At 39.8% G+C, this 27,982-nt stretch overlaps 1 protein-coding gene and 7 non-coding genes across 8 annotated transcripts in view; all 8 read left to right on the top strand.

The window, feature by feature from the left end:
• Positions 1–10,996: 10,996 nt before the first annotated feature.
• LOC140243205 (U1 spliceosomal RNA) lies at positions 10,997–11,158 on the top strand. Its single transcript, XR_011902211.1, has one exon. It is a non-coding gene; the product is annotated as a U1 spliceosomal RNA (small nuclear RNA).
• Positions 11,159–13,574: 2,416 nt separating this feature from the next.
• On the top strand, positions 13,575–13,736 carry LOC140243207 (U1 spliceosomal RNA). Its single transcript, XR_011902213.1, has one exon. It is a non-coding gene; the product is annotated as a U1 spliceosomal RNA (small nuclear RNA).
• A 1,139-nt stretch (positions 13,737–14,875) lies between these two features.
• Positions 14,876–15,031, top strand: LOC140243212 (U1 spliceosomal RNA). Its single transcript, XR_011902218.1, has one exon. It is a non-coding gene; the product is annotated as a U1 spliceosomal RNA (small nuclear RNA).
• A 1,123-nt stretch (positions 15,032–16,154) lies between these two features.
• Positions 16,155–16,315, top strand: LOC140243210 (U1 spliceosomal RNA). The gene has a single exon (XR_011902216.1). It is a non-coding gene; the product is annotated as a U1 spliceosomal RNA (small nuclear RNA).
• Positions 16,316–18,376: 2,061 nt separating this feature from the next.
• Positions 18,377–18,538, top strand: LOC140243204 (U1 spliceosomal RNA). Its single transcript, XR_011902210.1, has one exon. It is a non-coding gene; the product is annotated as a U1 spliceosomal RNA (small nuclear RNA).
• A 1,148-nt stretch (positions 18,539–19,686) lies between these two features.
• LOC140243211 (U1 spliceosomal RNA) lies at positions 19,687–19,841 on the top strand. Its single transcript, XR_011902217.1, has one exon. It is a non-coding gene; the product is annotated as a U1 spliceosomal RNA (small nuclear RNA).
• Positions 19,842–22,576: 2,735 nt separating this feature from the next.
• LOC140243214 (U1 spliceosomal RNA) lies at positions 22,577–22,731 on the top strand. Its single transcript, XR_011902219.1, has one exon. It is a non-coding gene; the product is annotated as a U1 spliceosomal RNA (small nuclear RNA).
• Positions 22,732–24,965: 2,234 nt separating this feature from the next.
• The window catches only part of LOC140242231 (protein MMS22-like), a 46,375-nt gene continuing 43,358 nt past the window's right edge, over positions 24,966–27,982 (top strand). Inside the window, exon 1 of the mRNA XM_072321975.1 lies at positions 24,966–25,190. Within this exon, the coding sequence (XP_072178076.1) occupies positions 25,148–25,190 (43 nt within the window). The 5' untranslated portion in view covers positions 24,966–25,147. The remainder of the gene's footprint in view (positions 25,191–27,982) is intronic.

The raw sequence follows: 27,982 nt of genomic DNA, 5'->3' as shown, positions 1-27,982 counted from the left end.
CTTTGTGATCTGGCACTTTACTTCTCGTCTGAAAATAAATTGTTTTGTTTCAGTAAAAGGGTGTTTGACTACCATTTGGTACTGACTTTTGTGAAATGCAGTGATGTATACAACTACAATGTATTCTGGAAAAAAATGATTATATTGCCCTCTAGGACTCGATGTTAAACTTTGAAGCCACTTCACAGTTTATCACTTGTCTGCAATGACCTGTGGAACCACAGAACTTTACAGAACAAAGAATAATTTTTGTAGAACAGTTGAAAATAGTCAAGCAAAAAGTGGTAGTTTGCATGTAAGTGCAGCATGAGTGAATGTATGATGAATATCTTTTGTTAATTTAATTGAAAACAAAACAGGTTCACCTGTACATTCCAATGTGTACTTGGTTCATACATGAATATTTTTAACAGTTCCATAAAGACATGACCTATCTCCATGACTTATATTTTTTTGATAATCTATTTCAGCTTTGAGGGGAAAGTTGAATTTGTGGGAAATTTACAATAATACAAACTGAAAAAACTACATGCCACTGAGATCTTATCTTGGAAGGAATCTCAAGGGCATCGTTAAGCGGTTTTATTTTATTTTTTTTTAAGTGTAACGTAAAAAAGGAATATATTTTATTTTCTACGTTGTAATACTGTGTCAGAATGATCAATAGAATACATCTAGAACCCAATACAATATGGCCAGTCAACCATGACGTACAGCTGTACATACACACACACGCACACACATATATATTTATATGTATTATATATTTGTATGAATAAAAATGTATGAAAAAATATAAATTATATCAGGGAGGTGAGCTCCCTGATTATATATATATATATATATATATATATATATATATATATATATATATATATGCTTAATAGTTTTTTCTTCTTCTTATCTCTTTCATGTCATCCTTTCCAAACGGGAAAATCACATGTCTTCCACACAGAACATACATGAAGGCTACTACAGAGGCATAAACGTCAAGAAGATAGAAGTTCAATTCCGGACCAGTCAAATTTACTATAGTAGTCAGAAAAGAAAGGGCAAAGATTATTCTGTGAGTGCAACAGTGAACATTTTATCAAAATCGGATAGATTTTGGAAATTGATGAAATTGTGAAGTTTCCCTAATTTTTGCTGTACAGTTTGCGAACAGTTGATGTGAATATATGCAAATGAGTGAGCTGATGATGTCACCACCTCACCCTATAAAGTAATATTTCTTTGTGTTACGCACATTGCCTTGGTCTGTTTACTGACACTGATCGGCAGACAAGCAGCACGCGAGGCCTTGTCCAAAGGCTACGAACAATCTAGCAGTATGTCTTTAATCATCTTTACAGATAACTTTTTTTTTTTGTTATTAGCTTAATAAATAACTAGGTACGGGGAATTAGGTCCCCTACTTTATTACAAAAACAAAACTAACTTCATTCAAACAGACAAAAATATTTTATGTATACAATGCATAATTTACCAACAAAACTGAGAGGACGTAACAATTATAGTACCATATACGCGATAGTGCAAAGACAGAATGCTAGGATTTTTCATCGGAGGATCTGTCGTTTAGCTGTCATTTAGTGAATCAAGCGATTCTTGACCTGTCAGTCCACGCGCCTAAACGCGATAAATCAGGAGCTAGCTGATGTGCTAATTGGATTACGACAGGGTCGTGTCACTTTTGTTGTTGCTGTTGTAAAGTAATCGGTTTGACGGAGAGATATGGGCGTTGAAAGAGTCACCCGTCAGTCAGACTCGCGTGGCTGCTATAAATTAAACCAGGGAGGAGAGCCAGCAGGCACGAACCCTTGTTAGTCGTAAACGAGTCTGCGCCAAGACTATTACATGCACCACTGGCACTGTCCCCAGCCCATAGGCCGTGTTGTAGCTGCTTACAGTACCAGTGTTGCGTGTAGTAGTCTTGGCGAACGCAGACCCCTTTACGACCAACAAGGGTTTTTGCCTGCAAAAAGCTCGCATAGCTACTTCCTTGAAACTAAAGTCCGTGAGAGATACAAACCATAGAGCTTCTGTAGCATTAAAGTCCATCCAGGAAGGAACTAGGCGTCAATAAAGCATTTGCTCAACAGATTATTCGTCTTGACGAACGCCCGTTTTCCTCAGTTTAGTTTATAATTTTCTATATGACTAAAGACATTGTACGTCCTACAAACGATCGATGTTATGCGAACCCTGGACACCAAGGGCACCCAAACTCATGATTATATAAGCCTAGTAGTAATAGTACTGTATTCTATCATCTTTTATCCTAATCATCATACGATTCGTCTACTGATTACAAATTTAAAGAAGGCATTGTGATCGGGAAGCAGACGGTCTGTAAACGTTGCGATTTCAAGCAACGTGAATAAAAACGTATGGCTATGAAGAATGCATAAAGAAGAACGGTATCGACTTCCTGCGCATGCGCATCAGCTCTGCATGACTGTGTGACGTCATGCATATCTCGTACAATCCTCATGAATATTCACTGATTAGAGGGCGATGCCGCCTGCGGACGGAGAATTATAGACGATTTTTGCTGAAATTACGGATTTTTAAAGCTAAACTGTTCCACAAAATTATATTCATCTAAGCGTATTCTTTCATCATATTTGTCCGGATAAGCTGAGCAAAGACTAAAGTAATAATTGATGAAAAAAACAATTCAAATGCTCATCATAGGAGGCATGATAACCAGGACATAACAATAAATAGAAATACATTACAATTTTCAGCGGCTTTCATAGACGTACTTCTTCACCTCTTCACCTTCTTCACCTCTCCGCCTCTAGCTCCCTCCGCCTCTCTTGCGTGGACCTCTCTCGCGAGCGATACGGGTGAAGGCTGTGCCGGGTTTTGATGAGTACCACACTAGATAATTAGTAGATAATGTTAGTTTAATAAATACTAAGATAATTTATGAATAAATTAAATTTGTGTGATTTACAATAGCTCCTCTCTGAATACCGTATATACTTTTGTCTGTTTATGCTGTTTTCTTTTTTCTCTCGATCCCCCTCTCCCTACTCTTCACTTGTGCTTTCCGTGATACACACGGTTCTGCTTTATTTACTCATCGGTTTCAGAGTGATACATCTCGTCAATTTGCTTCTGCTGTATACTGTATATACTCTGTAATAGAACACTCTGCCTGTATACGATCTGTTCCTCATATCTTCAGTTTGTATTGATTATACCTGTAGGCTGTATACTCATACACGATTTATTCCTCATATACGATTTGTTCCTCATATCCTGTATACGATTTGTTCCTCATATCTTCGGTTTGTACTGATTAACCTGTATACTCATACACGATTTATTCCTCATACCTTTATTTGTATCAACTTTTCTAGTTTCCATTTGAGAGCGTTATAACTACAACACTTCTTATCCTTTCCCACATAGTTGTCATTACATACCCATAGGTCACTGTTAAGCGCACTAAGATCTGTACAGTTTCGCTTCACCCCATAGCTATATACTCTGTCTTTCATTCACCGAACAGTGGACTTTCCTAAGCACGGAGATTAGCCCAGATACTCACTGCAAGCTCCTCTGAAACTCTCCGGGAATTTCTTTTCTTCCCTTAGCAATAACAATCCGTTTTTTCCGGGAATTTCTTTTCTTCCCTTAGCAATAACAATCCGTTTTTCACATATGGAAAACTTGCGCGCATTTGCTCCGGAGCGAGAGCACCGGTGCTTATAACACGTGAAAAGACGCGTCATATCCCCCTCCTTTGGGACAAAAATAGCTCTGCACAAAAAACATGGCTATGAATTCAAAACCCTCGCCCTCCAAATGAAACTAGAATGTACCCTCTTTCTACTCCGTGTATTTCCCCCAAAAATAGGTTTGGGGAAATTAGGGCACTTTTCCCCTGAAATTCTGCTTCAAATCACCAAATCTTGAGTTTGTCTATGGCGGAGTACCCAAAATAAGCCATAATTTTCGGACATGCCCATATAAATCACAGGCTGTACCACGGAAGCTTAGGGGAATTGTTTACCCTCGCACTTCAAAATGAAGTAGAATGTTTGGGCTCTTCAGTGATGTATAACTTGCTTTGATTGGTCAGAGAGAAATTAGGGCACTTTTCTTGTCAAATCAAAGAATGTTTTACAAAACTGCTTGTGACTTTGCTAAAGCGTGCGAGCTTTTGTGCTGTCCATTGTACACAATTCCCCTAATGCTTACGGACAACGGACGAGTGTGCGTAAACAAACAATTGTGATTGTGCTGTGAAACGAAGGCGGGAGAGTTCAAGTTATTCACAATTTTCGCTGGATATCATGCCTTTTGAATCGTCTTTCGTCCACATTATAACAGATTAGTCTTTATTCATATTCTGAAAACCCTGCAGAGTGTATTACCACTTCTTTCAGAGCTAAATATTGCCAAATTCAAGGATCATCATGCGTATTTTGTTCTGCAGAGATGACTTGAGGTTGCAACAAGCCGTGCTTGAACAGACCATGGTTCAGTCCCATTAAATCAACAGGGGTGATCGAGTGACCCCATTATGTAGATACTGTACGCGTTGGTGTGTGTGCTCGTGAATGATCAACTTGTGTGGTGAAATGGAAATGCCGTTGTAGGAAATCTAGATTCCCGGTACTAAAAGTACTAATATCATTTCAACATTTAAACTAGTCCGAAAAACAAATGGTAGTACAGATCTGCTATTGTCCTGAAAGACGTATTCTGTCCGTCCAGTAAGCACACGCAAGGTTCTCCCTATTCCCGTACAATGGACGAGTCCGCTCCTTCCCATGTTATGCTCGAGTGCACTCGGCGGTTGGCTCTCGGCGACTACGTGCACTCTGGTCTGTTAACCCTAAATGCGCGAAATCGTGCGAAAGTTTTCCATATGCACACTCTCTTCCTCGCATTTCCCTAATCCCTTCATCCGTGAATTATAGGTCCAATCTGTGGTAGCAGTATATAGGTCGTCTCCTTTGCACCTGTCACAGTCCCCTTTCTCTCATTTTCTTTGTGTTTTCAGCACTCCCATACAATCACTACAAAACATAGGCTCAGCTCAATCAAATCCATCAAATATGGAGGACACTGAAACGGAACCTGACCCTGACCCCAATGACACTATGTTCACTCCTGTCAAAAGAAAAAAACGATCCCGAAGAGACACCATATCACTCGAAGACAACGAAGATGAATTCCACACCCCCTCACGACCGTCAATCTCACTTTTTGTTACAATAACCGGAGTTGACAAAAACATAACTCAATCCAACCCTATCCAAGTAGCAAGGGAAATCAACCGCATAGCAGGACACGTCCTACAAGTACAACGCCACCCCAAATCGTTCGTGATTAAATGCGCCAATTCAAAACAAGTACATTCTTTCTTAGCGACAACCAACTTCTGCAACACTTCAGTCTCCGTGACCAACACCAATACCCCCCTCACCTTAACAAAGGGAGTAATAAAGCGCGTTCCAGTTGATTTATCAGACGACTCAATTCATCAAGAATTACGGGATCAGGGGGTCACCGATGTACGCCGTATTTACAAAAAGATCAATAATGCTCGCTCTGCCACATCTGTTGTCATTGTCACTTTCAATCTCAAATCTCTTCCTTCAGCTGTATCATTAGGGTACGAACGTTTCGAAGTATCGACGTACATTCCCCCTATCACGCGATGCTTCAGATGCCAACGATTTGGGCATGGCATAGACACCTGCCGGTTCAAGCTGCGATGTGTCAGGTGTGGTGAGCCCCACCAACTTGACCAGTGTCCCATCAAAGGTACCCCTCGATGCTTGAGATGTGGAGGGCCCCACAGTGCCGCTTATGCCGGTTGCCCTGAATACAAACAGGCAAGGAAAATACAGTCAGTTAAAGTACTAAACAAGTTATCTTATGCAGATGCCGTCCAGCAAGTACGGAACTCAACACAACCTGCCCATAACTCTCCGCCCGAAAACCCAACAGCTTCTCAAGTCATCTCAGACCCCGCCACTCTCCCCACGTCGATTAACCAACCCCCTTCTTCCCATACGAACCCATCCCTTACTATTACATCGTCTGCCACCCCTCATCCTCAACATCCTCCCGCTACAGCCAAACACTCATCTCAAGTCCTCCCAACCCCAATTCTTCCCCCCACAAGACCCTCGACTTCAGACGCTTCAACACAGGTAGACAAGGTCAACCAGTCTTCGCAATGCTCTCCTGGTTCTCCACTTACAGTCGAAAACCTGGTCACCTTCCTTGTTTTTGTTATCAATAACCTAGAGACTGCCAACTCGAAGAGCAACAGAATAAAGCTAACAGTACAGGCCGCCAACACCTGCTTCGGCACAATAATACCTCCTGAAAAAATCCATGAGCTGTTAACATCCATTTCTCAATAATGGATATACAGCTGCTCTGTTTCATACTGTTTTCCCTTCCCCTGTTCACTATGCAGTTCACCCTCTGGCAGTGGAACGCCCGTGGAATATCGTCCAACGGACACGAATTAGTTTACCACATTAACACCTCAACCGATCCCCCACACATCATTTTGATTCAAGAGACTTGGGGCCATATACACACTGACTTTTCTATTCCTCGTTATGTATCCATCTGGCGTCACCGTCCCAACTCCCGTAGAGGAGGATGCGCCATTTTCCTACGCTCCGGTATCGCACACGACATCATTAACTGCGCCCCCTCGCTTGAGGCGCAACAAGTTAATGTTTTGTTAGGCACCGCTAAATTGTCTGTTGTTAATTTTTACAATCCATTAAAAAAACTTTCATTAGATAACCTCAAAGCATTAATCTCCAATTGCCTCCCAAATTTTATATTAGCAGGTGATTTTAACGCTCACCATCCTATGTGGGGCGGAACCACGGAAGATCATAACGGGAGACTGATAGCTGATTATATATTATCCAACAACATATCTATATTGAATGATTCCTCCCCTACACGAATCGATATTTCACGCGGGACATCGTCTTCGATAGATTTAACTCTCTCAAGTCCCTCTCTAGCCGCACGATGCAACTGGTCTGTCTCTACTACCACCATGGGAAGTGATCACTTCCTGATCAAATGTGATATAGCACTTAAAGCACCTGTACCCAACATCACTCCCACTGATTTCAGATTACCTAAACCATCCCTATCCTTCCACAGGGCCAACTGGGAGCTGTTTGAAAAGGAATTACACAATACTTACAAGATGAAAAATGTTGACATTGAAAACATTTATGATTTCTACAACTTTTTTATTCTGTGCATCCAGAAAGCAGCGGAAACCGCCATTCCAACTAATAAAATAAAAAAACTTTCTCCTAATCCGTGGTGGAATTCAACATGCACCCAGGTTATCAAGGCTAAACACAGAGCTAAAAGAAGATTGGAAAGCTCATATTTATATTCTGATCTCTGTGATTATCTTAAAGCCTCCGCTCTGGCGAGGAAAACGATTAAATCTGCCAAACGTGCTCATTTTGAACAGTTCTGTAATACATTAAACCGTTTTACTCCTCTCTCTACCATATGGCGTAAGATTAAAATACTTTCTAATAACCGCCAGCATGGCACGACTTTCCCTCCTCTCCATATCAATGGTTCTCTTTCTTCTGACCCTCTAACTATAGCCAACGCTTTAGCAGCCTCATTCTGTGAGAAGTCTTCACATTTCTCAACACGTGAACTACCCACTACGGCTACACCGAATATCATTCATGATAACAACACCCCATTAAATTCCCCCTTTACACTCAGGGAACTAAAAAGAGCCATCCGCATAGCCAAAAATTCCTCACCTGGAGCTGACGGGATCAACAAAGCTCTCATATCCCACCTGACTGATAGCATGATTTATTCGCTGTTACGAATAATAAATCACATATGGGACACTTCCACCCTACCACCCCAATGGAAACACTCTATCGTTATACCCATTCTGAAACCTGGCAAGGACAAGCACGACATACGTTCTTATCGTCCCATCTCTCTGACTCCATTCCTGTGCAAGATCATGGAACGAATGATATCCAGCAGGTTAACCTATGTCATAAACAAACACCATCTGGTATCTCACACTCAATCTGCTTTTTTACCTCATCGCAGAATAACCAACAACCTTCTTCTTCTTGAATCAGATGTCCGTAAATCCTTAATCACTAAACATTACACCGCAGCTATTTTTCTAGATCTCAGCCAAGCATTCGACACCGTCGACCACAACGCTCTCATTGCCAAACTCCAATCCATCGGACTACAAGGTAGATTTCTTGAGTGGATTCGCAACTTTTTAGACTCGCGGACTATACAAGTACGCATTGATTCTTCTCTGTCCGACACTTATCACCAAAATATCGGTCTTCCTCAAGGAAGCGTTATTAGTCCAATTCTCTTTACTCTTTTCATCAACGACATCTCTTACTGCAGCAGATCCAATATATCTCTTTACGCAGATGATATAGCGATTTGGCGCACTTCCACCAACCTACGATACATCAATTTCAAATTACAGGTGGACATCGACAACATTGCCTCTTGGCTGAAACAATGGGGCCTCTCTTTATCAAGCAACAAATCCAAAGTAATGATTTTTTATCCACGATCAGTTGCCGCCAGTAATTTCAATATACATGTATCTGATACTCCTTTAGAAATTGTGCAAAATTACAAATACCTCGGCGTCATTTTTGACTCCTCGTTAACGTGGTCATCTCATGTAAACTATATACTGAATAAATGTAATAGACGCCTTAACCTTCTTCGGTCTGTATCCGGCACGTCCTGGGGCGCTGATACTAAAACCTTGTTGTTATTATATCGTTCATTAGTTCGCCCCCACCTTGATTATTCATGTGAAATCTACAATTCCATTTCCCCAACACTCGCTAAGAAGCTGGACTCAGTTCAAGGCCACGCCCTCCGTATAGCCACTGGTGCTCTCCCCTCCACCCCTCTACACTCTCTCCAAGTGGAATGCCATGAAGCTCCCTTAGATATACGCCGTGAGAGGGCCGCTTTCAACTACTGTGCTTATCTGTTTTCTCTCTCCACCACTCACCAAGCTCGGGCCGCCATCTCGGACTGCTGGCAGTTTGCCACTGTCAAATGGCCTGAACACAAAAAACCGTTTGCCCTCCGCACTTCATATTTATTTCCCACTTTCAGCAAACTCATCCCGCTATCTGACTGCCCGTGTCCGCCATGGTCAATATTATATCCAACAATCGATCTCTCCATTCATGACCACTGCACAAAGACGTCCCACCCTGAAATGCAAAGACAAACTGCTCTCCAGATAATCAACACTACCTATGCTAAACACCTTCATCTCTACACAGACGGCTCTCACGACCCCACCAGCAACAGGGTTGGTATTGGGATTTATATCCCCCGCCACGAAATAAAAATCCACGAAAGAATCTCCCGCATTTCCATATGCCGTGCTGAACTCACTGCAATTTTAGAAGCTCTAACTTGGCTAGAAACTTCTTCTCCACAGAAAGCTGCAATATTCTCAGACTCCCTCAGTGCTCTGTCTTTGTTAGAAAATTATTCCTCAAATAAACTCGACCTAACTTGCGATATTTTATTGAAATGTTCAAATTTGTTATCTAATGGATTTTCCCTTTCCCTAGTCTGGATCCCCTCACATTGTGGTCTAAAAGGTAATGATTGTGCAGACTCTCTCGCGAAGAAAAGTCTAAAAAAAGATTACATAACCATCATGATCCCTCCTACCGTTTCTGAGATTAGACATCTAATCTCGACAAAATGTCTGGACGCCTGGAACGAGACCTGGCGCACATCCACCCATGGTCGTCATCTATACTTCATTCATAGTAATGTCAAACAGCTTTTCTCCATCGATTGTACTTGCCGCCGAGACGAAATTATCATTCACAGACTCAGAATGGGTCGTGCTCGACTCCCTGCTTTCTTACACTTAATTCACAAACACCCTAATGGCCTTTGTCACACCTGCAACTCCCCGGAAACTGTAGGGCACTACCTACTATACTGCACCCGATTCAAAAAACAACGTACAGCATTAGCTCAAAGATTACATAAATCTACCCTGCAGCTGTCTGATCTTTTCTCCAACCAGCAGTCCATGGACCACCTGCTTCAATATGTAAAGGACACAAACCAGTATTTCACAATTTGATATCTCTTCCCTTTTATCTATATGCCACTACCTACATTAATTATACCTAGGTATGATGTTTGCAGAGGTCTCAAACGACTGCAAGGGAGAACTCCATACGCATGTCATGTAGCATCGATATACTCATTACGCCTTTGTTCTATTCCGATACCCACCGTCATAATTATTCAACACCATCCTTAGTTCTATATCTCTATTCTTTCTCTTCTTCTACACTTATCGACATTTTTTCTCTCAGGTTAGCATTATCAATGGCACGTGACCGACGGTAACGCTTCTTTTAATTGTTATCCATTTTTACATCCCATGCATGTATTGGTAACGGGCTGACCCTATGTCAGAGAGAGGAGCTCAGCACCCTCCACCCCCCTAGCTGTCTGTCTTCTCGTTCTGTCTTCACCCTTTCCGCTATTCTTCTATCGACACTTCTCTTCCACGATGTCTCTGCCTACTAGGCTAATAATAATTAACACCTAGGCCGATAAGACAACTAGAGGCGCCTGACCCCGGGAAAGGCCAAGACATCACCGGCGTCGGCGGGCGGGTCCTACACCTGCTTTGCCGACGGGAACGGCGTAACCCTGCATCTCTCTCGATGCAGGAGTAGGCAGATGACATCATTTCCGGAACCCTGTCCCCTTTCCTTCCGATGTATATATATCATTGTAAATATAAAATAAATGTAATTAGGTTTTTTGTAAATAATTTAAAGTATTTTAGGTTTTTATAATTAATTTAAGGCATATCTGAATAATTATATTTTTTGGAGCAAATTGCCCACCCGGCAGAGAGCTCCACAATCTAAAAGAACAACAACAATAGAGCATACTTACCTGGCGCAGGAGTTGCGTTGATCAAGAAGGACGCACTCCCAGGGCGAGGCTTGCCATTGCACTCCGGCTTGCTGAACCTTGCGATTCCCCCAAACGTGGGGAACTCGGGCGTATAATTTATGGTAGCGGGGATCTGCGTTCGCGCTATCCCCTACAATCTACATTCAAAGATAGAAATACCCTCATTTGTTTAACTACGGTGCTGTGTAACAAGTATCAAGCATTTCTTTTTTCTTTTTTTTTTGTTCATTTTTTAACCACACTTGATGATGTATTTGTTCACGCTGTGTCTCTAGTTACATTTTTCATTTTTGTTTTTCAATTTACCACTTTTCCAAAATAATTAACAAATTCAAAGTGTAGCAATAAGTGCCACCATATTTGTATAGCCTTGATTTGACATGATATTATAGTACCACAGTGTAGATTTTTTTTTTCTCTACTGGGAGAGTCTTCCCAAAAATGATTATTTGTCATGCCAATGATTGCAGAAATAATTAGGATTGCACATCACTGTCTAGAGAAAAGAAATCTATGAAGTTAGAAAATCTAAGACTAAACTTGCCATTGCACTCAGGCTGCTGAACCTTGCGAAATATATGGGGGTCGCGTTCCACTAACCCTCTGGGGGTGTTTCATCAATTCAGTCAGCGCTGACAAGTAATCACCGCTGACAATTTCAGTAAAATCCTCGGTTTTGATTGGCTGAGAAGCTCTTGTCACTGACTGTTACCATGGTGATTGTCAGAGACTGACAACTTGTCAGCGCTGACAACTTTCGTGAAACGGTGCCCAGGTAAAAGATTGAACTGAATTTCAATCTTTGAACTGAATTTCAATCAATTTCAATAGAAAAGAATAAAATGCAAGTGGGATTTAAAAATGCGGGATTTAGAATAATTTGTTCAGTGTTGAGAAAATCGCATGGCGATGACAGAATTTAATTTGTTTTTGGGCTTTTTCATTTCTTGCAACCTGAAATAAGGAACCAACGTTTTCTTGTACTTTTTGGATAGAAAATTTTCAACGTAATCCACCAAATGTGTGCACAAAACCATTGAATTTCCATTTCCAGTTCTAAGTATAAGGGATCAGCAGCCGTTGCACATTATTGTCAAATAATAATGAATATCAAAGAATGAATATTATTTACAATTTTAAGGACATATTGTATTTTGCTTACATTTCCCATCATGCCAAGGAATTGTCAACTCCTTAATGATGACAAGGGGATAATCTCTTTGACAAAACAAATATTAATCTTGTTAAATTAGGACACGGGCAATGATCCACAAGACGTGTCAAAATCAAATTAACACCAAACCTCAGATTACAAAGTGCAATCTAGTGGAAACAATCGCCACCACAAAGAACTCATAAAAATCTCTTTGCGCGACCACCACCAGTAACTACGGGGCCAAAGTAAAGGGCAGAGAGGTGGAAATAATGGTCAAAGTGCTTGCAACTTGTCATACTACAGATTGACATCCATTTGTCAGCGTTGGATCACTATTTCTTGCCTGCATGTAAATCAGTGATTGATGCTCGTTAATCTCACCTCTCACAACCCGCGCGTCAGATCGAATCTGCTCGCGCGACAGTAGCGCAAGAGGGTATCGGATTACGGGGAAGGGGGGTGGCCATCTTCAGCCATCTTCACGGCTGGTGAACTAAAAAAGTACTGGGTGTTTTGTTTTGTTTTGTTTTCCGAAATACACGAATTTCACCTCTATGACAAGACTTATTTTTCTGTTCTAGTTTGATAAAATTAAATGTGTTTGAGTGGAAAAAACATGGGTTTACTAAAGAAATATTATATTATGCTATCACAGGGTTATTTCACACATTTCGTATGCATAATGTCTCCAATTTAGAGAGAGAAAAAAGGAAAAAGAGTCAATTTCCTGTGGAACATGTTATGTTCAGAATGAATATACATTTAACTTAGTTTCTGAAAGTCTATGCAGCAACCTTGCACCTTATTGTCTTCTCAGTGCTCATTTTTAATCCGACTGATTTATGGTGGCCGAGTGAGCGAGAGTCAATGATCACGAATTAGTCCTATTTACTCACATACCAATATCTGTCACCTAGAGTAAAGCACGACCCTTTGCACACGGTAGTAATATTCTTGACCAACTGTGACGCGGACATTGCACATTGTACGCATTATTATTCAGCATAATTATGATATTATCAGTTGCGGGGCATAATAACTGGTGAGCTTGTCACAGGCGCATGCGCTGTGGTTGAGTCACTCGATGACGTCATTACTTTATGAATATGCATGATATGCACATCGAGTTCCGCGTGGCAAGATAGGGAACTGCCTTTCTCTTGTAGTCGGCTTCGTAAATTCAGAATTTTACGATTTAAAGACAATCTACTTTATTTATTTTTTTAAAAAGATTTTCAACTGACAATGTGTGAAGCAGGAAGACTGCAAAGCGATCCATATTGGCTAGAATGTTATCATGAGTTACGGATTATGATCTATCGCAAGACTTTTCATAACCACCCTAACATAATGTGTCGCTTTGAACCTGAACTTGGGTGAACACTTTCCAAGCATACTTACCTGGCGCAGGAGTTGCGTTGATCAAGAAGGACGCATTCCCAGGGCGAGGCTTGCCATTGCACTCCGGCTTGCTGAACCTTGCGATTCCCCCAAACGTGGGGAACTCGGGCGTATAATTTATGGTAGCGGGGATCTGCGTTCGCGCTATCCCCTAATATTTTTCAATGTAAAGACAGAATCGATAACAACCTACCTCTATTTGTAGTCACTCATTCAGTAATTCTCAGGCTATCAGCACCATTATTGAAGGAAATTCAAATTAAAAGTTAATTTGAAAAGAAAGAGTAAAATTTCAAGAACACAACAGTGAAAATTTGATTAAAATACGATAAAAATTATGAAAGTGTAGGAAATAATAATGTTTCGCAATATTATTTTGCAAGACAGTTCTCGAACAATTGATTTGAATTAAGTGAGCTAATGATGTCATTACCTCGCAATTTTTCAGTCGGAGGGAATTGCTTTTTGTAGTCGTGTACGGCAGGTGTCCGCTATAGACAGCGAATGGTTGCTTAGACAGGTTTGACTATTATGTACTAGTAATGTGGTTTGGTCGAGTGAAAGCAGCAATATTAGTAAAATGTACCAGTGAGAGTTTGAGGAAAATCGGACCGTCGATTCAAAAGTTATGAATTTTTAAAGGTTCGGTGCCGTTATCGCTGGATATAAGGGACGCATCGAGCCCAATCTTTGGATGCTCCGCTGATAACTTGATTTACGAGTTCTCATAGTCCTTCAACTACTTGTCGATTTGTGTGATTTTTTTTTTCTTGCAATGACACTCCATAAATCATAGCAGCCGACTTATCTTCTCTCCTCGAAGACTCATTTTGTCAAAGCACCCTCGATATCCGACTGACGGTCCATTATTGTTATACCAATATGTCATGACCCTTTGCAAGACCGCGGAAACGAGGTGTGCAGTCGGATAGGGAGATGACAAGCGCATGCGCTGTGATTGAATCACTTGCTGATGACTCAGTATTATAATGAATATGCATTTCATATTAACATCGATTCACTTGTCAGTTCCTCGTGGCAAGAAAGGGACTGCTTTTTTCTTCTAGTTGGCTTTCTAAAGTCATGATTATACGATAAAAGACAGTTTACTTTATTTACATAGCTTTTGTTTATTGAATGAAAGTGTGCAAAGCAAGGAAGCTGTATAAATCGAGTCATATGGACTGGAAAGTTATTTTGAGCTATGGATTACGATCTTCTTTAGGAACTTTTGTAACCACCCTCACATGGTATGTCGCTTTAAATTTGAACGTGGCTGAAATTGTGTCGATCATACTTACCTGGCGCAGGAGTTGCGTTGATCAAGAACAACGCACTCCCAAGACGAGGCTTGCTCACTGCACTCTGACTTGCTGAACCTTGCGCGGTCATCACGGCCGCGGGCGTGTAATTTCTGTTAGCGGGGTTCTGCGTTCGCGCTATCCCTTAATATCCTATGAAAAGAAAGAACAATCGAATGTGCACATTCTCTGAAGAACTTAACGTTATGCACATCCAAATGCTAGCATTATAATGTCATAGCTCAGTGACGATACAGTATGCCTACTATTTCTTTTGAAAGTAGAGAACACCGAATAGATCATGGGCTGGTTCACTTATTGTAATAGGCCCTACCTTGACGAAGCTAAAATAATAATAATAATAATAATAATAATAATAATAATAATAATAATAATAATAATAATAATAATAATAATAATAATAATAATAATAATAATAATAATAATAATAATAATAATAATAACAATAATAATAATAATAATAATAATAATAATAATAATAATAATAATAATAATAATGATAATAATAATAATAATATTTAGAATATTGTTAGAACCAAAAATCACAATATCTCGGAATCAACCAAAAATCCTCTCAACTAAAATTCTTGCTGTCCCTCGTTATGGCTGACAAAGTGATTAAGGAGACGCATGGAACATTAATGATAATCAGATCCTTATCTCTTTTTTTTAAGTTTAGTGCATTTTTTTCTTAATTGCAACCCATTTCAAAAGAAATGGGTATGCAAGCAAAGTTGTGATGTGATGACAAATGCACCTCTTCTTATACACATATAAATAGATTGATAATTATGGCGAATCTTGGTTTTCCCGAGAATATAATATATATTATATCATAAGGAAATCTGAACGTTTCATTTTTTTTCGCAATCATTTTTGATGCGGACAACTTGACCATGAAGAGGATGATTTGTTCTTCAACAATTCAAAAGAAAATGAGGAGAACTTGTTCGATATTTCGTGCGTACATTTCGATTCATTCGCTGCCCGCCGAGATACATTAAATCTGTAGGCCTATAGCACCGCTATAGTGAGCGAATAATACACAAAATATATTTTGCCTTGAGAATTTTTGGTTAAAACTATGAGAGGAGGTGACTCCAAAGGAGCTATTCACTGAGGGGCGCAGAAACTACAAATTAGGCAAAGTGTATTAATTTTGTTTTATATTTTTGATTAAAAAAAAAATCAAAAACAATAGAAAACAATAAATAGAAATATATTACAATTTTCGGCGGCTTTCACAGAGCATACTTACCTGGCGCAGGAGTTGCGTTGATCAAGAAGGACGCACTCCCAGGGCGAGGCTTGCCATTGCACTTCGGCTTGCTGAACCTTGTATGCGATTCCCCCAAACGTGGGGAACTCGGGCGTATAATTTAGCGGGGATCTGCGTTCGCGCTATCCCCTTACATTTAAAATGAAAAGAAAGAAATAATTCATAAACCAGGATATTTGACATGGGTGTCTTATATCTTTCTTTTTTCCCTTGGTCCCCCTCATATATTACTCATCATATACATGTATACTTGGGAAGGGGGGAGGTGTCATTCTTAATCAACCCTTAAACTGCTGAGGGTATTCTGGCATTTCTAGTCTGGGAGCCGACACAAATATTTGGGAAATTGTTTAAAAGTATTATATTTCAAGTGTGTATAGTTTCAAGTATGTGTAAGTGTTATGTTTCAAGTGTTATACATGCTCCTCATTTTGAAGAGGAGAGATTGAAAATTTTTAACTAACAATATTTCCTTGCTATTGATTGCCATATATCAGTTATATTTTATGCCAAACACAAACTTTCATGTGCGAGTTTCTTCAATTTGTCTACCTCTACAGATTAAATTTGTAAAGATCGCAACTGCCGATCTGTAAATTAACAAATATGTCGGAAAAGAAGAACCAGTGGGACTAAAGCACTGGTATACCCTTTTCCCCCCTCGACATGTTTGCTAATTTACAAATCAGCAGTTGCGATCTTAACAAATTTGATTTGTATAGAGGGAGACAAATTGAAGAAACTCACACCTAAACATTCACCCCTCTGAATAATATCTTTCTTACAAATTTTCATATTGGAAAACACCATAATATATGGAAATTTACAATATATTTCAAACTTTTGTGGATGGTTTTCCAAATTTTCCACTAAAATTTGTACAGTGACATCTTACGACACCAATACAGAAATTTCAGGTATTTATCTCTTTTCACTGCAGAAATATTTGCATAATGTGAGTCATAATTATCATCAGCAGTGTCCGTGAAGTCCAATGTAGGTCTAATGATTTTTTTTGTGGTACTTTGTGCAAAACGCATATTTTGATATCATTTTTTACTGTAGAATTTCACCTCTATGACAAGACTTATTTTTCTGTTCTAGTTTGATAAAATTAAATGTGTTTGAGTGGAAAAAAACATGGGTTTTCACTTAAATTCTTGTTTTTGAAATAACAAAAAGACACAAAATGTAGCTTAGGGCCACTGAAATGATCTTTAGCAGTTTATGGGTACCAGGAAGAGATCGTCAAAACCGGCTGCAGTGTTCTGATGATAAGATTATCGATGTAAATAATTATAGAACGTTACGTAGCAACCACAATCGGAGATGCTAATACATTTATTGCAATATCTGCATGTACCATCATGACCGTAGGACCTTTGGGGTAATATTTCGCATTCTCGTCCTTATAAATCCAATCTGAAATATTATATTATGCTATCACAGGGTTATTTCACACATTTCGTATGCATAATGTCTCCAATACTAGAGAGAGAAAAAAGGAAAAAGAGTCAATTTCTGCAGTCCTGTGGAACATGTTATGTTCAGAATGAATACATTTAACTTAATTTCTGAAAGTCTATGCAGCAACCTTGCACCTTATTGTCTTCTCAGTGCTCATCATTTTAATCCGACTGATTTATGGTGGCCGAGTGAGCGAGAGTCAATGATCACGAATTAGTCCTATTTACTCACATAGCAATATATGTCACCTAGAGTAAAGCACGACCCTTTGCACACGGTAGTAATATTCTTGACCAACTGTGACGCGGACATTGCACATTGTACGCGTTATTATTCAGCATAATTATGATATCAGTTGCGGGGCATGATAACTGGTGAGCTTGTGACAGGCGCATGCGCGGTGGTTGAGTCACTCCATGACGTCATCACCTTTATGAATATGCATGATATGCACATCGAGTTCCGCGTGGCAAGATAGGGAACTGCCTTTCTCTTGTAGTCGGCTTCGTAAATTCAGAATTTTACGATTTAAAGACAATCTACTTCATTTATTTTTTTAAAAAGATTTTCAACTGACAAGGTGTGAAGCAGAAATACTGCAAAGCGATCCACATTGGCTAGAATATTATCATGAGTTACAGATTATGATCTATTGCAAGACTTTTTGTAACCACCCTAACATAATGTGTCGCTTTGAACCTGAACTTGGGTGAACACAATTCAAGCATACTTACCTGGCGCAGGAGTTGCGTTGATCAAGAAGGACGCACTCCCAGGGCGAGGCTTGCCATTGCACTCCGGCTTGCTGAACCTTGCGATTCCCCCAAACGTGGGGAACTCGGGCGTATAATTTATGGTAGCGGGGATCTGCGTTCGCGCTATCCCCTACTATTTTTCAATGTAAAGACAGAATCGACAACAACCTACCACTATGCATGGACTGGTAGTCACTCATTCAGTAATTCTCAGGCTATCAGCACCATTATTGAAGGAAATTCCAATTAAAAGTTAATTTGAAAAGAAAGAGTAAAATGTCAAGAGCACAACAGTGAAAATTTGATTAAAATCGAATAAAAATTATGAAAGTATAGGAAATCATAATGTTTCGCAATATCATTTTGCAAGACAGTTCTCGAACAATTGATTTGAATTAAGTGAGCTAATGATGTCATTACCTCGCAATTTTTCAGTCGGAGAGAATTGCTTTTAGTGGTCGTGTACGGCAGGTGTCCGCTATAGACAGGTGGTTGCTTAGACAGGTTTGACTATTATTTAATGTGGTTTGGTCGAGTGAAAGCAGCAATATTAGTAAAATGTACCAGTGAGAGTTTGAGGAAAATCGGACCGTCGATTCAAAAGTTATGAATTTTTAAAGGTTCGGTCCCGTTATCGCTGGATATAAGGGAGGCATCGAGCCCAATCTTTGGATGCTCCGCTGATAACTTGATTTACGAGTTCTCATAGTCCGTCAACTACTTGTTGATTTGTGTGATTTCTTTTTTTCTTGCAATGACACTCCATTAATCATAGCAGCCGACTTATCTTCTCTCCTCGAAGACTCATTTTGTCAAAGCACCCTCGATATCCGACTGACGGTCCATTATTGTTATACCAATATGTCATGACCCTTTACAAGACCGCGGAAACGGGGTGTGCAGTCGGATAGGGAGATGACAAGCGCATGCGCTGTCGTGGCTGTGATTGAGTCACTTGCTGATGACTCAGTATTACAATGAATATGCATTTCATATTCACATCGATTCACTTGTCAGTTCCTCGTGGCAAGAAAGGGACTGCTTTTTTCTTCTAGTTGGCTTTCTAAAGTCATGATTATACAATAAAAGACATTTTACTTTATTTACATAGCTTTTGTTTATTGAATGAAAGTGTGCAAAGCAAGGAAGCTGCATAAATCGAGTCATATGGATTGGAAAGTTATTTTGAGCTATGGATTACGATCTTCTTTAGGAACTTTTGTAACCACCCTCACATGGTATGTCGCTTTAAACTTGAAGGTGGCTGAATTTGCGTTGATCATACTTACCTGGCGCAGGAGTTGCGTTGATCAAGAATAACGCACTCCCAAGACGAGGCTTGCTCATTGCACTCTGGATTGCTGAACCTTGCGCGGTCATCACGGCCGCGGGCGTGTAATTTCTGTTAGCGGGGATCTGCGTTCGCGCTATCCCTAATATCCTATGAAAAGAAAGAACAATCGAATGTGCAGAGTACACATTTTTAAGCACAGCCAAATGCTAACATCATAATGTTATAGCTCAGTGACAATACAGTATGCTTATACTATTTCTTTTTAAAGTAGAGAACACCGAACTATATCATGGGCCGGTTTACTTAGTGTAATAGGCCCTACTTTGACGAAGCTAAAAAAAATTATAACAATAATAAGAATATTATCAGAGCTATAATTCACAATAATTATATCTCGGAATCAGGCAAAAATCCTCTCAACTGAAATTCATGTTGTCCCTCGTTATAACTGACAAAGTGCGGAGATGCATGGAACATAAATGACAATCTTTTCAGTTTAGTGCAGTTTTTTTCTTAATTGCAACCCATTTCAAAAGAGATGCAATAGGCACGCAAGCAAAGTTGTGAGGTGATGACAAATTCACCTCATATATTAAATGCACTTAATTAAATCAATGATTATGGCAAATCTTTGGTTTTCCCGACAATTATATAACATGTGGAAATCTGAGCGTTTCATTTTTTGGGGGGTGCAATTATTTTTGATGTGGACAACTTGACCATGAAGCGGATTTGTTCTTCAACAATTCAAAAGAAAAAAATGTTTTATTCTGTGTTATGTTTTGTTGGAAAAAGAAGAATGAAAATAAGATGTATAAATGTGGATTGAGTGAAAGCAGCATAGCAAAATGTATCAGCGACAGTTTGAGGAAAATCTGACAGTCGATTCAAAAGTTATGCATTTTTAAAGTTTTGGTGCCCTTATCGCCGGATAAGAGAACTTCTACAATAATTCATGACATAATCTAATATGGACAAGAATATAATGAAAAAAATAAAGAGCATTCCACAAATTTCCATTTGTCATGAAAAGTAACTGTTCCATTGGCCAGTTACTGACATTACTTCAAGGGTAATAATACCCCCTCTGATTTTTGAAAGAGGTAAGTCAATTGATTGAGTGCTCTTTCATTTATATAAAGAATGTTGAATTATATTGTTGTTTTTTATTTAAAATTACTGTCGTCCACGATGACGTCATGAACTTTACCAGTCTTCTTATCTAGCGATGACAGCGCCGAAATTTTATAATCAAGAACTTTTAACATGTTTAAAGGGGATGGCTAGTAACTGATCAGTGGGAACCAGCGGGAATGCTGGAGGATGATTTTTCCAACTCTTGTGGGATTCATTTAGGAGTACATAATATATCTATTGTTGTGTGAAAATTATTTGCTTCAGAACAGTCTCATATTCAAGTAATGTACAGTTTAATGCCCCGTCACTGTACAGGCATGCTAACCTGGAAACATTAAATTGCACATTACGAATGTGAGAGCATTCTGAAGCAAATGATTTTCACCCAACATTAAGGCAACAATAGATATATAATGTACCCATGAATCCCACAAGGATTGGAACAATCATCCCCGAGCATTCCCACTGATCGGTTACTAGCCATCCCTTTTAAATCGACTCTCTGACCTTCCTCAACTTTATGTTCAACCAGGGGATAGTCTCTTCCACCTCCCTGGTTCATCGCTCAATCCACAATATTTTTTCTATTTTGTTTGTATCTCACCTTTCACTCTACGAGCATCGACGAGAAAGCTGCACGCGTTCGACAGTATATCGTATTACAGGAGAATGTGCGGATTATAGGGGGCATCGAGCCCAATCTTTCGATGCTCTGCCGATAACTTAATTTACGAGTTCTCATAGTCCGTCAACTCCTTGTCGATTTGTGTGATTTTTTTTTCTTGTAATGAAACTCCATCAATCACAGCAACTGTCTCAAATGTTGAAGGCTCATTTTGTCAAAGCACCCTCGATATCTGACTGACAGTCCATTAATTGCTATACCAATCTGTCATGACCCTTTGCAAGACCGCAGAAACGGGGTGTGCAGCCCCCCCCCCCCCCCCCCTGGCGTGCACTTTTGCCCACACCCCCCCCCCCCCCCCCCCCCCGGAAAGAAATAGAAAAGAAGAAGAAGAAGAAGAAGAAGAAGAAGAAGAAGAAGAAACCCATAATTTTCCAGGTTTACGAAGAAATTCTGCCAATCAAAGCGGGGGGGGGGGGGGGGGGGGAGCGTTGATCCTCGACCCATCCGACCACGAGCACCCCCCCCCCCTCACACACACAGTCACACACACCTACTATTACCATAACAATCTTTCTGCTGCCCTTTGCAATGGGAACATAGGCCCTATCTCGATAACCATATACACAGTGCATAATAATGCGTGCGCGCAGGCCTACAGTATAATCATGGAGCTATAGTAGCTCCATGGTATAATCATGTCCATGGTATACTAGTACTAGTAATCATTGTCGTCGCTTGACAGTCGGATAGGGAGATACGACAAGCGCATGCGCTGTGATTGAGTCACTTGCTGATGACTCAGTATTACAATGAATATGCATTTCATATTCACATCGATTCACTTGTCAGTTCCTCGTGGCAAGAAAAGGACTGTTTTTTCTTCTAGTTGGCTTTCTAAAGTCATGATTATACAATAGAAGACATTTTACTTTATTTATATAGCTTTAATTTATTGAATGAAAGTATGCAAAGCAAGGAAGCTGTAAAAATTGAGTCATATTGACTGGAAAGTTATCTTGAGCTGTGGATTATGATATTCTTCAGGAACTTTTGTAACCACCCTCGCATGATGTGTCGCTTTGATCCTCAACTTGGCTGAATGTAATTTAGTCATACTTACCTGGCGCAGGAGTTGCGTTGATCAGGAATAACGCACTCCCAAGACGAGGCTTGCTCATTGCACTCTGGCTTGCTGAACCTTGCACGGTCATCACGGCCGCGGGCGTACAATTTCTGTTAGCGGGGATCTGCGTTCGCGCTATCCCTAATATCCTATGAAAAGAAAGAACAATCGAATGTGCACATTTTCTGAAGAATTCAACGTTATGCAAATCCAAATGCTAGCATTATAATGTCATAGCTCAGTGACAATACAGTATGCCTACTATTTCTTTTGAAAGTAGAGAACACCGAATAGATCATGGGCTGGTTCACTTAATTGTAATAGACCCTACCTTGACGAAGCTAAAAAAAAAAAATAATGAGAACAATAATTAGAATATTGTTAGAGCCAAAAATCACAATATCTTGGAACCAACCTAACATCCTCTCACCTGAAATTCTTGCTGTCCCTCGTTATAGCTGACAAAGTGATTAAGGAGACGCATGGAACATTAATGATAATCAGATCCTTATCTCTTATTTTTTTAAAGTTTAGTGCATTTTTTCTTAATTGCAACCCATTTCAAAAGAAATGGGTATGCAAGCAAAGTTGTGAGGTGATCACCTCTTCTTATACACATATGAATAGATTGATAATTATGGCAAATCTTGGTTTTTCCGAGAATATAATATATATCATATCATAAGGAAATCTGAACGTTTCATTTTTTTTCGCAATCATTTTTGATGCGGACAACTTGACCATGAAGAGGATGATTTGTTCTTCAACAATTCAAAAGAAAATGAGGAGAACCTGTTCGATATTTCGTGCGTACATTTCGATTCATTCGCTGCCCACCGAGATAGGCCTATATCACCACTATAGTGAGCGAATAATACACAAATATACTTTGCCTTGAGAATTTTTGGTTGAAACTATGAGCGGAGGTGACTCCAAAGGAGCTATTCACTGAGGGGAGCAGAAACTCAAAATTAGGCAAAGTGTATTTTGTTTTATATTTTGGATAAAAAAAAAATCAAAAACAATAGAAAGGGGAAATGCGAAGCGAGAAGTCGTGTTGTGGATGCGATGTTAATTGTGAAGGGACCCTAGTAAGCAGCACACGATGTCAGGCTGTTTTGTGATGTTTATGTTCTGTTCAAAAATGTTACATTTCACAGAGTGACGGTACATGTACTAACAGTGCGCAATGTCAGAATTGCTTTATGACGTCAAAATTGCTTTGTAAAGAAATTTGATACATTTCACGGTACGAAGCAGTGCGCAATGTCAAAATTGCTATGTGACGTCACTATTATTTTGTTAGAAATGTTTTATTGTTACATTTCACAGAATGATCGTACGGCGCAGTGCGCAATGTCAGAATTGCTTTGTGATGTCACAATTGTTTGTTATTGTTACACTTCACAGAGTGAGGGTGCAAAGCTGCTCACATTTCAGAATGCCTTGAGAGTTTCTTGTTGAAACTATGGGCAGAGGTGACTCCAAAAGAACTATTCACTGAGGGGCGCAGCCCCGTTCGGGGCGCAGCCCCGAAGTGAATACTTCTTTTTGAGGCGCCGAGGTCTATAGTTTTAACAAGAAACTCGAAATTAGGCAAAGTATATTTGTTTTATATTTTTGATCAAAAATTTTTTAAAAAGAAGGGAAAATGGGGGAAATGCAAAACGAGAAGTCGTATGATGGATGCGATTTTGTGAAGGGATCCTCCATTGATCCTAGCGTCATCCTACATGAAGAAGCATGTCGCTGATGCGCACGATGTGACCTACTTTGTGATGTTTGTTAAAAAGCGCGAAGCGCGGTGTGAAGGTGCGAGAAACAATGCGAAATTTCAGAATTGTTTTTATGACGTCACAATTGTTTTGTCAGAAATTGATACATTTCACAGAGTGACGGTACTAGCAGTGCGCAATGTCAAAATTGCTTTGTGGCGGCACAATTGTTTTGCTAGAAATTGTTACATTTCACAGAGTGACCGTGCAAAGCTGCGCGCAATTTAAGAATTGCTTTGTGACATCATTTTGCAAATAATATACTATTTGCAAAATGTCGTCATAGCAGTGACGTCATTTTGCAAATGGACTGTCAACTTTCTGAAATAGCTGAAAATACCTTTAATCACATGAAGCTCTTTCAACCAATCACCAGAGGATGAATTTTTGATCCAAAATACAAATATTACTATTTGCAAAATGTCGTCATAGAAGTGACGTAATTTTGAGCTCGACGAGGAGGAGGAGGAGGAGGAGGAGGAGGAGAAAATTTTCTTTGTTTTGAACTGACATCTCGACGGCTTGAAACAAGAATAACAGCGTGCCCGCGCGAAATTTTGAGAGTGTGTAGGCCCTACGTGTACATACAGCTATGTGTTTACGTTTTTGTGTGTATGTGTACCGTACGCTGGCGCCGTACATTCATTACAGCGCAGCGTAGCATCCTTTTGGCTCTACCCTTACTGGCCTTAGCAAAATAAGGAGGTAGATATACGAGATCCATGGCCAGCATTCGACATGGTTCCGTCTGATCCCATAGAAATTTATAGCCTGACTGACAGTGGATGGTTGCATCACCGCTTGGACGCAAACTGGAGGGCCTAGCTGGTTAGTGTAAAAAGAGAAGGTAACAAAGGTCAAAGCAAAGAGTTATTCTGCGACAGTGAATCATGATCATGATGATACATGTATTTTTATGAGAATATAATACTGTTTTGTGTGTAACCCCGACCTCGTTCTGGGGCGCTGTAACCAGTAACACGTATGGTTGGGCAGGGAAGTGGGATCCCACCTCTCTGTAGTAGGGGGTGTCCAACACATCGACACCTCCCGAAAAATGTTTGTTTGTATGTTTGTTTTTCTGTCAGTAGAAACTTAAAATACAATTTTACTCACATGTAATGATGTAAAGAAAATGCACTGAATTCACAAGTTCGCATTGAAAATGGAATTTGCGTGACTGCTTCGCTTCAAACGTGTGCGTGGCGTGGGTTGTTATTCTGATGCGCTCAGTTCAGTTGCACTGTAGATTTCTAGATTGAAACCAACACCCCTGGCCCTCTACCCTCTATTGACAATACGTGTGAAATGCACGTAATGCTTTTCCTATGTGCATTTATAATCTACGGTATCATTGTTTTGCTGTTGATCTTGTTTATTATCAGGTTTTTCAGTAGGGGTTATCATTTGCCTTTGGACATCTTCAATTAATTCAAATCCCCAGTGAAGAATGCAAAACCACTGCGCGCGTGTAAATTTAAGTTTGTTCTTTATGCACACTGTTATAAATAGAAGGGTGTCAGTTTCAATACACTGTGTCAATGTGTTGGACACAGCTACTAAATTTGTTACATCTATGCTGGGGCAGGGTCGTGTGATGATCTCAGTAAAGGGGTGGGGGGAGATTACCGGTACCTAGAGTAGTAGATGTACTTACTAGGGCATGGCCATAATGGGCCTACACAGTATAATAGAAGTTAAGGGCTGTAGAACGTATAGACTTACAGAGACTGTACAGTACTGATTGAGGTGGGGATTCATGTTTTGAACATTCTTAAGTGAGATATTTAAATGAGAAACCTCTTATGAGAGCATGTAATTTTAAGAAGGATTCAACGTTTATTTGATGAAAATCGGTTTTCAAATGGCTGAGATATTCAAAAAAGTGATAATAATAAAAGGCGACAGGCCACGCCTTTTATTAGGATCTCTTTGTTTTACCTTGTTTTTAGATATCTCAGCCATTTCAAAACCGATTTTCATCAAATAAACTTTTGATACCCCTTAGAATTGTATGCTCTTTGACATCTCATAGAGTGATTTCTGAATATCTTGCAAAACGTTAAAAGCTAAATCCTCACCTCGACCATACTGTACACACCCTTTAATGTTAGTCCTAACATAGGACAATTAGGAGTATTAACTCTAAGTCTATCCACAACGGGAGGCAACATTAATCCGTGGTGCATGGACTCGACTGGGACTCATAGGAATGTGGGTCTCGTTCGATCGTCATCACATGGCAACACTTTCAATACTTGGACTTGGAGTTTACTTGGAGTTTACTTGGATGTACACATAGAGACGTAAAGCGTTGCTTATTTGCCCCTCCAGGTTTCACTATCCCTCTGATATGGGCTGTGCTTTAGGAGCCCTACACCAGGAGCACCAACACCAAAAATAAAGTTGGAAAGTTCTGACAAACTAATCCATATCGTGATAGATTCTGTCTTTCTGATACTCGTGATAGCATTGCAGAAACTTGATAGGGACTGGTGTTCGTTACAGTTAGCTAGTGTATTGTGGGGGTGGGGGATGGGGGAAGGTGTTCAATTTATTCAAATAATCATCACATTCTTATATAGAACTCTTCTAGTTGAGCTTTGGGTTTTGTCCAGTAGAAGACAGCCCACCCTGGACTTGACACTGGGCTCAACTCCTGCGAGTCTTGGATCAGAAATAAAATTTTACATGCAAGAAAAATCTGCACCAAGTCCAAGGTTCGACCTCCCATCATGCCAAAATTTGACTGCACACAAAAGCATAACGTTACACAGTGTAGGTTTTATATGTAGATTCTAGTCGGCGGTCGAATTTGGACGGCATTATGATTTAATCTTTCATGGGCAGCTTGCTTTTCAAGTGTAGAATATGTCATGAAAATTTGATGACATATTGATATTTAATATCTAGATCTATTAAACCTTGGCTCAACATGCTTTCATCAACTGATCTTAAGTTTCTACAATTTGGCAAGTGCTACTGTTGAGATGACACCAATACCTTCAACATCGCTGACCTTGAAATCACCCAAGAAGTCATCATACCCAGTTTATATGGACTGACATTTTGTCTCAGCTTTGTGAGAGCAGTCTAGAGGTTGGTCATGTGACAATTGGCTTGCTTGTGTAGCTGTGCATGTGTGTAGACTTTATAAAGATTTAGAATGTCATTGGGTACTGTATACACCAAATATTTCACGAGGTTTTTATTTTCGTGAATTTTGCGAGTCGGGTGCTATTCGCGAAATTAAAGACACACGAAAATATTGACTCTGATCCCAATTTGAAAGTGACGTACACATATACATTTCTCCGTTCGGTAAAGGACTCCACGATCCCGAATTTAACCACTCGCGAAATCGTTGGGAAGTCCCGATTCGCAAAAATTTAGACTCGCTAAATATATGGCGTATACAGTACTTTTGAGTGTGCTCAAGAAATTTTGAACTGGAGCCTGGGAATGTACTGCCATCTTACTGTTTTTATCCATGACAAAGGAAGACTTTTTTTTCTTCTATCTGTTTTCAAACGAATGCAATGCGGAGTACTGTATCTATAATGTATGTGATATATCACATATATACATGTGATACTACTGTTAGTCACCTGACCGAATGA

This window comes from Diadema setosum, chromosome 19 (genome assembly GCF_964275005.1).
Source record: "Diadema setosum chromosome 19, eeDiaSeto1, whole genome shotgun sequence".
NCBI lineage: Eukaryota > Metazoa > Echinodermata > Echinoidea > Diadematoida > Diadematidae > Diadema > Diadema setosum.
Note: the sequence above shows the minus strand (reverse complement) of the source record. Positions and strands in the feature narration are given on the sequence as shown.